The sequence below is a fragment of the Papaver somniferum genome, chromosome 8, assembly GCF_003573695.1.
Source record: "Papaver somniferum cultivar HN1 chromosome 8, ASM357369v1, whole genome shotgun sequence".
NCBI classification, from domain to species: Eukaryota; Viridiplantae; Streptophyta; class Magnoliopsida; order Ranunculales; family Papaveraceae; genus Papaver; species Papaver somniferum.
In genome coordinates this window covers 14,871,266-14,882,945 of record NC_039365.1, presented here as the reverse complement: position 1 = coordinate 14,882,945, position 11,680 = coordinate 14,871,266, and the positions used below count along the sequence as shown (strand labels likewise).

General features: G+C 35.2%; 3 protein-coding genes across 3 annotated transcripts; all 3 read right to left on the bottom strand.

The window, feature by feature from the left end:
* Positions 1-4,708: 4,708 nt before the first annotated feature.
* Positions 4,709-6,106, bottom strand: LOC113306718 (peroxidase 66-like). The gene is made up of 3 exons (XM_026555630.1): positions 5,828-6,106; positions 5,510-5,698; positions 4,709-5,419 (listed from the first exon to the last, which is right to left on the bottom strand). The coding sequence occupies exons 1-3, from the start codon at positions 6,029-6,031 to the stop codon at positions 4,847-4,849; spliced, it is 966 nt and encodes a 321-aa protein (XP_026411415.1). The 5' UTR covers positions 6,032-6,106; the 3' UTR covers positions 4,709-4,846.
* Positions 6,107-7,694: 1,588 nt separating this feature from the next.
* LOC113302497 (peroxidase 66-like) lies at positions 7,695-9,112 on the bottom strand. The gene is made up of 3 exons (XM_026551410.1): positions 8,808-9,112; positions 8,490-8,678; positions 7,695-8,403 (listed from the first exon to the last, which is right to left on the bottom strand). The coding sequence occupies exons 1-3, from the start codon at positions 9,009-9,011 to the stop codon at positions 7,831-7,833; spliced, it is 966 nt and encodes a 321-aa protein (XP_026407195.1). The 5' UTR covers positions 9,012-9,112; the 3' UTR covers positions 7,695-7,830.
* Positions 9,113-10,205: 1,093 nt separating this feature from the next.
* On the bottom strand, positions 10,206-11,102 carry LOC113305144 (ethylene-responsive transcription factor 3-like). The gene has a single exon (XM_026554242.1). It carries the CDS (start codon positions 11,100-11,102, stop codon positions 10,206-10,208), a length of 897 nt encoding a protein of 298 aa, XP_026410027.1.
* Between the last annotated feature and the right edge of the window lie 578 nt (positions 11,103-11,680).

Genomic DNA, 11,680 nt, shown 5'->3' with positions numbered 1-11,680 from the left:
CTTAGAATACGGTTTCTAAGATATCCCAAGCATCATTTGACTTAGTGCACGAAGTTACATGGTGTTGAAGATCTTGGATTATGGCGTGAATAAAAACATTTAACCCGTCAGACTTATGATTTGGAGAACTTATCTCGGTTTCACTATATTATGCTAAATCTTTCTCAACCTTGTTTCCATCTCTAACAACTGTCGGAGGATTGTATCTCCATGTCTGAAATTCACGGGCTTGTAGAAAGGAACGCATAACAATTTTTCACCATAAGTAATTTGTGCCATCAAAGGCTGGCGGTATGTTTATCGATATTGGACTCCTGTCCATATAGTCAGATTGCTTCAAACACAGACTTATTAGGTCTTTCACATGTTTTCCTGCTTTGATATAAATTAAAAATGTGGGGATACCAAAATACACCACCAACTTTTTGTTAGGAAACCTGTATGGACTAAACTCAAATACAACTCCGAGAGTTACAAATTAATGAATCTCAATCAGGAATTATATTAAGAGTTTATATCTTTTCTCTCACAATCAATATGTAAATGGAAACAAGTCCGTGAACCTGATTATACCGTGAGAGACGTATTTACTTTGATTGATTTACGTACAACCTGTGATATTTCAATTAGAGATAAACAATATAATGCGGAAAAATAAATAACACAGACACCAAAAAAATAAATAACGAGGAATCCACAATTGCAGAAAAAACCCGTGTCTTTGTCCAGATTTGAACACCAAACTGTATTAAGCCGCAATAAACTCTATCCTACTATCAATATTTCATACTGTAATGTAGTTGAGACCGAATACACCATTACAGTAATTCAGTTACAGTCACGCTCCTTATTACGCCTCTTGAATCTCGCAGACTTTGCGCAATTGATTCCCTTACCTGATGTCCTTTACAACCTAAGAGTTGCTTCAACTAAATTGAAGAATTTAAACCAATATGCCTCCCGCAGATAAGCCTATATGTGATTTACGTTTTGATCAAAAAATCAAGGTGAGATAGGAAATTGTTTGTAGTATACTAGGTCTAGAAAACCTCAAAATATGGTATACAAGTAAAACCTACTCCGATTTCAACAAAGAATCGTTATTGAGGAATATACTTGTGAAATCACAAAAAATGAGACGAAGAAACTTTATGATTCCTATCTATCTATCCTGAACGGAGTGAGACTCAACAATCAGTAGCAATATCAAGATGCACAAACTATCAAGATAAAGATAGTCGGACTTGGATTCACGAATCCCTGAGCGAAGTCTTTTTAGTCACTAAACCTAAAAAATTTTAAATTAGAGGACGACTCTAGTTTACAAGTAGGACACACAAGAAAAGTGTCGGGGATTCAAAAATCCTAGTTGCTTGAGGTTTTCCGTATATAGACTTTTAAAATTAAAGGTTGTTTTAGATTTAATCTAAGGTATCTTTGGAATCAAGCAATCAATATCCACCATTAGATAAATCTTTGATTTGAAATTAACACAACAAAATATACACTCTGGTTAGGATGGACCGTAACCTAACCATGTAAAATGACTTGTTCATGAAAGGTTAGCCGAAACTAGCCAGACGAACTATAAGCTTAACCATTTTCATATAACACTTTATGACTTTACAACCATAGGTTATAATGTAATCAAATATGTCTAGGAATGTGTTTTTAGAGAGTTATTCAAATGTCGATTATCTTATAAAATTATTCAGATGATCTGATAATATTCGACTGGGTAAGTACATGTACTTACTTTCCCATTCATGAGTTATTTTGTCATGGTACGTGTACCGGGTTTGTATACTCTTAAGACAAAACAAGTTCAGGAGTCTACAAAACTTTTTCAGTACGCATATTAGGCATTTGTACCATCCTGAGTTCACGTGTCGACAGAACTTTTTGGGTTTGCATACTCGATATGTGTATGAAAAGTCGTTGCCGGACTATAGATATGCTTGTACATGTACTGGGTACATGTAGTGCGGCTCCGGACTTATAATAGTTGCGCCAGTATGTAAGATGGTATGTGTACTGTCCTGTACCCGATTTACATTAGTTATATATCTCTCTAATAATCAATTTGAAACATTCCCGAATAATATCAATGGAACATATCACTGTTCCAGGCTATTTTCAAATGATTAACTTGAATCACGATTTAGGTCATAAATAATAAATTGTTTCTAACTAAATTCATCAATTTTGAAAAAATGTTTTTAAGTTTAGTCATACATCTTTCGAGAATAATTAACAAGATAAACTTGACTCGAAATTTTTGTTGTGCATGTAAAGTCCACTTTAGTCATGCGACTTAGTCTCATATATAGAAAGGTGGAAACTTGGGTAACAGGTGGTTCAGTCTTCACTTACCTTTTGTTGATTAAGTTCTCAACTTCATTTGATCTTCGCCTTCAAACGGTAGACCGCAGTGATGTCTGGTACTCAACTACACACTTCTATCCTAATCCGAGATTTGACTAAATGTAGACTATAAATCAAGATATAGTTTTGATCAACTAAATTTGACGACAAGCTTGATATAGAAAAACTTGTGAGTTCGACCGAGCAATGCTTTAACAAAATCTGTGATACGAGAATACCTATATGGCATACTGACACTTTATGTTGGACACCTACCACCCATTGTTGAAATGTTCTCCATTAAGCCTTGTTATAAGGTGGTATCTAGAGTTATTAATGAAGTTATCCAATGTAAATTTCTTAGAAACCGTCCTTGAAATCCAAGCTCGCCTGAATACTTTATGTGGAAGTGTGTCCATGATTTCATTCATGTGAGAGATAGGATACCACAGTATGTGCATGTTGTTGATAACATTTGTCCTTTTCGTAACCAAGCTATTGAAAAGCTTAGTGTATTTTCCTTGATTAACAGATTTCAAAGAGTATTAAGTTTTCTTGAGAATCTGATTTGGAAAGTAATCTGAATGCTTTCAACTCTCTCTAATTGGATATGTAGCTGGTATTGTTTTAGGTTTTCCAAAAGAATGGAGCCTGATAGGTATATAACTTTTGCAGGTTTTATGTTATGGCATATCTGGAAGATAATATATGTGCAATGTTATTTAAAGGGTTCAACCTCGTGTGGAAAATATGATCAATCAGGTTATTATGTCTTTATATGATTGGTAGACCTGATAATCAGGTCGATATACAAGTGAGAGTTGCAAATTTTTTCCTGACAACCACTTTCCGAATTTTTAACTAAGATGCAGTAATCTGATGCTGGTCGATTTTGTGGAGCAAAATGCATGCTTTCCATCAATAACCCAGGATGAGGAGGAGGATAAGCATATGTTTCACTGGAGGAAATTAAATGGGACAAATAAGTGGGAGATGATAAATTGCATATTAATTACATATTGAAGGAGATTGTCTTAATATAGTAAATGCAGATTGACAAATAATAATATTGTCGGCGACTATAAACACTTGACGTCTTCTTGTAGTTCTTGAATTTGTACTCATGTCCATAGAAAGAGCAATGAGATAGTTCATGTTCTTGTTAATGATGCTAAATTTATAAATGGCCCAATTATATGAGATTCAGTCTTAACGAATTGATAACTAGTTATCCACTCTCATTAAAAGAGATGGATGTGATTTCCTTCTAAGATTAAGATTAGTATATATTGCTTTCATATTTAAGAAAAAATATACAAAAGTAATGTTTGAGTTAGGTTTAGATAAATCAGATTCAGACCAATTATATGAATTTGAAGAAAAAAAATAGATAACAAACTGTCAATCTTTCCAGGATAAATGTCATTCCATGTTTGTCAATGGAACATACTGGGCATTTTCTATCAGATTTAGTTCAAGAATGACAAAAGTTTTGGTTCTCCTTGAGTTTTTTTTCACTTTACTTCTACTCTTTTATTCTATGATACTATCATGCACCCTTTTTTATCTTTAGTATTATTATGGGAGGGAACAAAGAATTATTGTGGTGTTCATAAAAAAAAATTCATTTTTTAAAAATATCATGGGACGGATAAAAAATGCGAATTTCAAAATTATTAGGCTTATATGAAAGAGCTAACCTGAGCTTTAACCAGAACAACCTTTTGGACCATGGTTTTTAAAATTCTATGAGTCATGAATCGACTAGTACGACTCATGTTACCAACTTTAATCGGTCCAAACTAACCGCATGTATCGTTTTTACCGAGACTCGTATTTGTCAAACTTGTTTGACCGATTCTTGATAAGGTTAGCTCAATGAAAACCTTTCGAACTCAAAACATCTTGCATCACGTTATGGTTTGCTAATGCATAACAAAATTCACTGCTATATATATATGTTTAGTAATGCACAATAGATCATATCAGCAAAAATATATGATTTTGTTAAATGTTTTACATAACTTAGTATTGTGTATGGGTAAACATATAATTCAAAACTTAACCATAAGTCTTTGATTTACGACTCCACATACGAATCAATTTTTAAAACAAATCTCGATTTGACATGGCTGCTAACTAGGGTACCGATTTATTGGAAAAGATACCGAAACTCATATAAAATAAATTAGAAAATTCTCTATCTTATATGGTTCTTGGTCTTCCTAGTAACCTGGCACCCTGCATTAGCAATGTTGACGATTTAATTCATGATTTAAAATCCTATATGGACCATACTGTAACCTTTTTTTTCTTGATAATTGGTTAGAACCCTGTCCAGCCATAAGAAAAACATGTGAATTTCTTTATTGAGCAAACAAAATATTACAAATTTCACACCTCATTCAAACTCTTATTTAGGAAAATAGAAAAAAAATAAAATCAAGAGCATATTTCAAGCTTTCTTCCTGTCATCACTCACTTAATGATTCACAGCATTGCATTTCAATCTAACTTCTCCGTCAACATCACTCTTAACACCAACATTTCCAAGTTTAACCATTGAAGCAGCAAATTCTTTGAAAAAAAACTTCTCTTCTCTTGCAAAAGATTCAACAATCCACTTTGTCCTATAATCCTTGAGCAACGACTGATCCGATCCGAACACTCCCTTTCCTGCGACAATTTGCTTGTAATAATCATTATCGAACTTTGACGAAGTGGTATCCAAAAACTGTCCTGCACTTGAGTTCCTATGTTTTGGGCAACTCTTTCTTAGACTCTCAGCGAAGGCGGTGTTCAAGGTGGGATCTACGTCGAGCTTCGAAGTGAACTTATGAAGTCGAGATTCAAATGAGGAGCAATGCGAGAAACCTAAAGTGTGTCCACCTGAAAGAGCAACCAAGTCTTTGATTTCTAGTCCTCTCTTGGCAAAGCTTTGGATGAGTTGTGTTATGTTAAAGGTAGGAGCTGGCAAGTTTGATTTTGTCTCTGATGCTTTGGATATTTTACCATCTTTTCTTCCTTTAAGAACCTCCCAGTTTGGACCTCCAGACTTCAATGTAAAACATTATGTTAATTGGAGAAAGATAGAGATGTTATGCTGCTTATGCACATTTAGGTGTACCGTCGCATGAGATTATACCTGAGTTACTACATCTCTTGCGGCAACAGCGATGATATCAGCACAAGAAACGGTTCTCGGACAAGCTTTTTCTAGCTTAGCTTTGGCCTCCTCAATTACGTAAAATGATCTGATCGAGATGTTTGGTTTCCCATCTTTCTCAGCTTTGTTTCCCGGAGTTGAATCTACCAGTATTGACGCATCACATCCCTAAGAGACACCAATATACAACATTTTATTTTTTGAAGCAACATAAACCAAATAAAACCCAATTTTACGCAATGGAAAACAATAAAAGAACATAAATTTCAAAATGTAAGAAAAATATGTATGACTTACCCTTACGAAGCAGTCATGGAAGAACATACGAAGAAGTCGTGCAGGAACCTTAGAATCATGCAATGACGCATTACGAATTGTCTCTGCGATGATATGTTCAGCTTGTGGGCATGACTTATCGTAATAATGACTATCGAGAGTTGCATTTGATATTGGAATCACAACTAACAAAAGGAAAACAACAGTTGCAGATGAATAACCCATAGTTTCTTAATGCTCAATGAGTGATGGAGCTAAAAAGATCACTAGAGATTGGTGATTAGATCAGGTTGATATGAAGGATGCATGGAACTATAGCAATATATATAGTAGTCATCACAAACATGAAACTACATCATTTAAGGGTTTAAAATTGGAGTTAAGTGTAATGCTTTGAAGTTACTCTATATTTGAAGAAGAAGAAAAACCCAACCCCTTTGAATTAGATGTTTTTGGTGTACTTTGGGATCAAGTATGTCCACTTATACATACAATGGTCTTGTATCTTGTAATATCGTCAAAGTATGACATGAAAGAATACCTAATTTGGCAAAAAAAGAAGAAGAAGATGTACAAACTTTAAAGTTGTACTGAAGTTATTACAGTATTAAAGTATATTATTGAATTAGCTAGTTGTATATGGGGTCAGGGTGGCGCGCTGTGCGTCATTATTTCATTCTATTGTGGAACAGACCAAATAATGTAATCCTCCTTTGAAGGTTGCAATAATGTGGCTCTATATTCTGAAAATATGAAAAACAAGACTTCCACCAGGATGCAATTACTGGAATTCCCTCGTTAACTCAAGCTTTGTCCTGAATTTCCACTAGGGAAGGGTTACAAGCTTTGTGGGGAGCCTTTTGCGTATTAAGTTGCAGAGCACAACTTAGTTGTATCGTTACTAGAATAATATGACGGCTGTACCTAAGTAATTACCGAGTTTAGGTTGCGGAGTATCTCTCAAATTTAGAGTTTCACATTTTACGTAAGATTTTAATCTCCCTTTATTTTGTTTAAGCTTGTAGGATTATTCAATTTGTCAATCAATTCAATATATATATTCAATCTTTCTATCATCTCAAGAGAAATATACCTGTTTTCGTAACCGATTACTTATAATTTTCAGACCATAATATGTTTTAAAAATCTCTAGATATCTCGAGTTTCTCCATGTCCGAGCATATACCTAAATGATAACACGCGAGTTTTATAGTTCATGAACGTTCAAGGTTTGTCTAAACAAATAACAAAATGCACATAATGCAGGAAGGCAATGACCGATAAGTTAAACCATGTCCAGTGAGGCTCGGATAATTGTAACCTTGATCTCAAGATTATCAATGTCAACCAGCTCAAAAGCACAAACACCATCAACCTTCAAATGATTGTCCAAGACGAACTCGTACCAGCCCTTATATATAAACTAGCTTTATCTTCCGAAGGAAAGATTTATGTCTTTTTTTTTAATACCAAAAAGTAAATAAAATGATTTGTCCGATATACCACTTTTCCCTGTTGAGAGTGACAAATTCATCATCATCTTTCTTTGTCAAAAAAATCTCTTGCGAACTCAGTAGGTACATGCTGCAGTGCTGCATATAAAAATTGTATGGGAACCTTAAGCGCTAACTAATAAAAATTGTATGGGAACCTTACGCGTTAACTAATAAAATTCTATCTTTGCAATCGGTTCTCAAGATTAATCAAGTACGTGGACTTACTTACGTCAAAAATTTCGCATATTGTGAGGGTGACAAAAATAACTATCCTGGTGTTTAGTAGCCTGAACGTACCAATGTTGGGATTGGACTAATGGTTGGTTTGAACCAAGTTCAACCAAGATTCGCAATTCTCTGTCCACCTATAAAAAGACCTACTGACATCTCAATTCAACAGTAATAAATCCATTTCTTTAATGAGATTCAGAAAACAAAATATTACAAATTTTACACATCACACTCTTATTTGGGAAAATAAAAAAACATCAAAAGCAGGTCTCAATCTTTCTTCCTCTCATCACTCTCTTAATGATTCACAACATTGCATTTCAATCTAACTTCTCCGTCTGCATTACTCTTGACTCCAACATTTCCAAGTTTGACCATTGAAGCAGCAAATTCTTTAAAGAAAAATTTCTCTTCTCTAGCAAAAGATTCAACAATCCACTTTGTCCTATAATCCTTGAGCAACGATTGATCCGATCCAAAGACACCCTTTCCTGCGACAATTTGCTTGTAATAATCATTATCGAACTTCGAAGAAGTAGTATCCAAAAACTGTCCTGCACTCGAATTTCTATGTTTGGGGCAACTCTTTCTTAGGCTCTCAGCGAAGGCGCTATTCAAGGAAGGATCTAAGTCGAGCTTGGAAGTGAATTTATGAAGTCGGGATTCAAATGACGAACAGTGCGAGAAACCTAAAGTGTGTCCACCTGAAAGAGCAACCAAGTCCTTGATTTCTAGTCCTCTCTGGGAAAAGCTTTGGATAAGTTGTGTTATGTTAAAGGTTGGAGCTGGTAAGTTTGATTTTGTCTCTGATGCTTTCGATATTTTACCATCTTTTCTTCCCTTTAGAACCTCCCATTTTGGACCTCCAGACTTCAATATAAAACCTTATGTTAGACAGAGAAAAATAGAGAAGTTATGCACATTAATTTAGCGTGTAATGGCACACGAGGTTATACCTGAGTTACCACATCTCTTGCGGCAACCGCAATGATATCTGCACAAGAAACGGTTCTCGGACAAGCTTTTTCTAGCTTAGCTTTGGCCTCCTCAATTACGTAAAATGATCTGATCGAGATGTTTGGTTTCCCATCTTTCTCAGCTTTGTTTCCTGGAGTTGAATCTACCAGTATTGACGCATCACATCCCTAAGAGACACCAATATACAACATTTTATTTTTTGAAGCAACATAAACCAAATAAAACCCAATTTTACGCAATGGAAAACAATGAAAGAACATAAATTGCAAAATGTAAGAAAAATATGAATGACTTACCCTTACGAAGCAGTCATGGAAGAACATACGAAGAAGTCGAGCAGGAACCTTAGGATCATGCGATGACGCATTACGAATTGTCTCCGAGATGATATGTTCAGCTTGTGGGCATGACTTATCGTAGTAATGACTATCAAGAGTCGCAGTCGATAGTGGAATCACAACTAGCAAAAGGAAAACAGCAGTTGCAGATGAATAACCCATAGTTTCTTAATCTCAATGAGTAATGGAGCTAAAGAGATCACTTGAAAGATTGGTGATCAGCTAGAAAGAAGTACTAATAGTTAAGGTTTGATATGAAGGATGCATGGAACTATAGCAATATATATAGTAGTTATCAGAAACATGGAACTACATTGTTTAAGGGTTTAAAATTGGAGTTAAGTGTAATGCTTTGAAGTTACTCAAAATTTGAAGAAGAAGAAGAAAAAACCGACACCTTTGAAATTAGATGTTTTTGGTGTACTTTGGGGTCAAGTATGTCCACCTATACATATACTGGTCTTGTACCTTGTAAGATTATCAAAGTATGACATGAAAGGAATACCTAATTTGGCAAAAAAAGAAAAACAAATGTACTAACTTCAAATTTGTACTGAGAAGTTGTTTAAAGATAATATATTGAAATTTGTAATGGTTGGTCTAGCAAGATATATAAAGAGTACGGTTGGTGATTGATGAGGTATTGTAGTAACTGTACTACATTTTGGGTTCCCAACTATGTTTGGTATCTGTCTTTGGAGAAGAAAGGGATGAAAAGATGGAGATATTGGTGGTTGGGACCTAAGTTATTCTAAGCCATAAAATCGGATCACTAATTTATTTAGGAGGCAAACTCAAAAGCCCCTCTAAAGTAAGCAGGAACTACAAGAGAAGCTTCATTACAAAGGCAAGACTTGCATCTTTCCCCACTTTTAAGAGTCAGCTACAAAATTTGCTGCCCTGAAAGGCTGAAATTAATTGGACAATGAAGAAAGTGGAGGTGTTGGGCTGTGCTAATGCCCATTTAGTTTGTACTTTGTATCTAGGTTGAGAATTTTCCAAACCCAATTGAACTTTTAAGGATAATAAATTAGTAAATCATTTTAGAAAGATGAGGTCACATGAACTTGTCATGTAGCTAAAGTTAGTCAAGCATGATAATCTGAAGAGGCAAGCTATACTAGTAGTTTTTAATTAATTTGAAAAACATACTTTGCATTTCATTAGATAAAGTATGTCATAAATCTGAGAAACAGCCCTGCTAGTTCTTGCACCGCTCATGTTGGATGGCTGATATCCTGGACACAAGACTTACTTGCCTCGTCTTATTAAGGATTTCTTCCCATACTGCTGTTCCTGAGCTGTCTGGAGAATATAGTTTGCGGTTGACCGGTCCAGAACTAAACTTTCTCACCGTTAAAATCGTATAGATGCACTAAAGGTAGGAGGAACCATGACAGAAGATGAAACCTTCAACCTTTTACTTCTTGATAACAAGTTAAAACTCTCTTCGTCGGGTCTTGGTAAACTCGGACCAGCCACAGGACTATCCATCCAACTCATACTCATTTGAGGGTGATCTAAAAATAACCCTTTCTGTTGATCACTGATATACCCATCTGAATCATGACAGCCAGGTCCGTTTTGTGGTGATGATGAGAGCCATCTGATGCACTGCTCAGACGATGATCCAGCATTACTCGAGTCTGACACAGTTCTTGAAGAGGAACTATCCCAATTGGTAGTTAGAGGCTCTTTATTAACCGCTATACTGTGAATACTCTGAGGGACTATTATACTTGGTTGAACTGCTTTACCAATACTACTCTTCATATCAATATTAGCTTGACGATATTGAGGACTTCTAAAATTAAAAATACTAGCAAAAGTAAATTGATCGACTACTCTAGAGTTTTTAGCTGATTTATTATCAGCTGCTCTAGCCATAATGCTTTGAATATTCTTACTTAACTTTGCTCTCAGTGAAGAATAGTTGAGTCCGTTATTATAACTAGTATCCGCTGATAATAACCCGCCATCTGAATCTACCACCGGTAATGGCGCTGCAAAATTTGTTCGAGCGTTATCACCTCGTAAGGCTCGTGCTGCTTCATCGTAAGCTCGAGCAGCTTCTTCTGGTGTATCAAATGTTCCAAGCCATAATCTTACGTGTTGTGAAGAATCTTTAATCTCGGCAACCCATCTTCCTGAAGGCCTCTGTCGAACTCCGATATATCTTCGATTCGGTGAGGTTTTCAGTGGAGGAGTTTTGGTGGTGCTAGTGGTGGTGGTTGTTGTAGTAGACCTCTCCATTAACCTAGAGAAGGACAAAGTGAAAGTTTAAGCGTTGATTTTAGATTTGGTGATGACTTAAACTAGAGAGATTATAGGCTAAGTGTTGATTTTGCATTCAGTAGTAGTGATTTAAGAGTATAAATAAGTGTAAGTGATTCAGCTCCAAGAACTAAATGAAGGTATATACCCTTTCTAATAATTGTTGTGTTTTGTTTTCTTCTCATTCTTTAATCTTTTCTCTTTTACAAATCATCAGTTAGTGTACACTACTTGTATGTTTTGTTGTGGTTTTTAGTTTTTAAATCATCGACCTGATCACTACATTCTAAATAAAGCTTTATGATTGGATTGCTAGCTACTTGCTATTAAACATATAGTGGCTTGGCTTGTGAAGAAGAATGTAGTACAAGTTATATTATTAGTGTTTTTCTGCACAATAATTGAAAAAATTCCTTTTAGTTCGTCGTGGAGTTAACTGCATTTTGTGATTAATGGCTTCATATGGGTTGTACATATAATTAGAGGTTCTTGAAAAAAGAATTGCCTAGCATATAATGGCAATGATCGAGTTCAGTTTTAACTTTTAACTTAACAAA

Coding starts and splice junctions, on each gene's coding strand:
- LOC113306718 (XM_026555630.1), bottom strand. CDS start 6,031: ATGGGTTATTCATCTGCAACTGTTGTTTTCCTTTTGTTAGTTGTGATT. Junction 5,699..5,827: donor TCCATGACTGCTTCGTAAGG/GTAAGTCATACA, acceptor GGTGTCTCTTAG/GGATGTGATGCGTCAATACT. Junction 5,420..5,509: donor CAAGAGATGTAGTAACTCAG/GTATAATCTCAT, acceptor TTTACATTGAAG/TCTGGAGGTCCAAACTGGGA.
- LOC113302497 (XM_026551410.1), bottom strand. CDS start 9,011: ATGGGTTATTCATCTGCAACTGCTGTTTTCCTTTTGCTAGTTGTGATT. Junction 8,679..8,807: donor TCCATGACTGCTTCGTAAGG/GTAAGTCATTCA, acceptor GGTGTCTCTTAG/GGATGTGATGCGTCAATACT. Junction 8,404..8,489: donor CAAGAGATGTGGTAACTCAG/GTATAACCTCGT, acceptor TTTATATTGAAG/TCTGGAGGTCCAAAATGGGA.
- LOC113305144 (XM_026554242.1), bottom strand. CDS start 11,102: ATGGAGAGGTCTACTACAACAACCACCACCACTAGCACCACCAAAACT.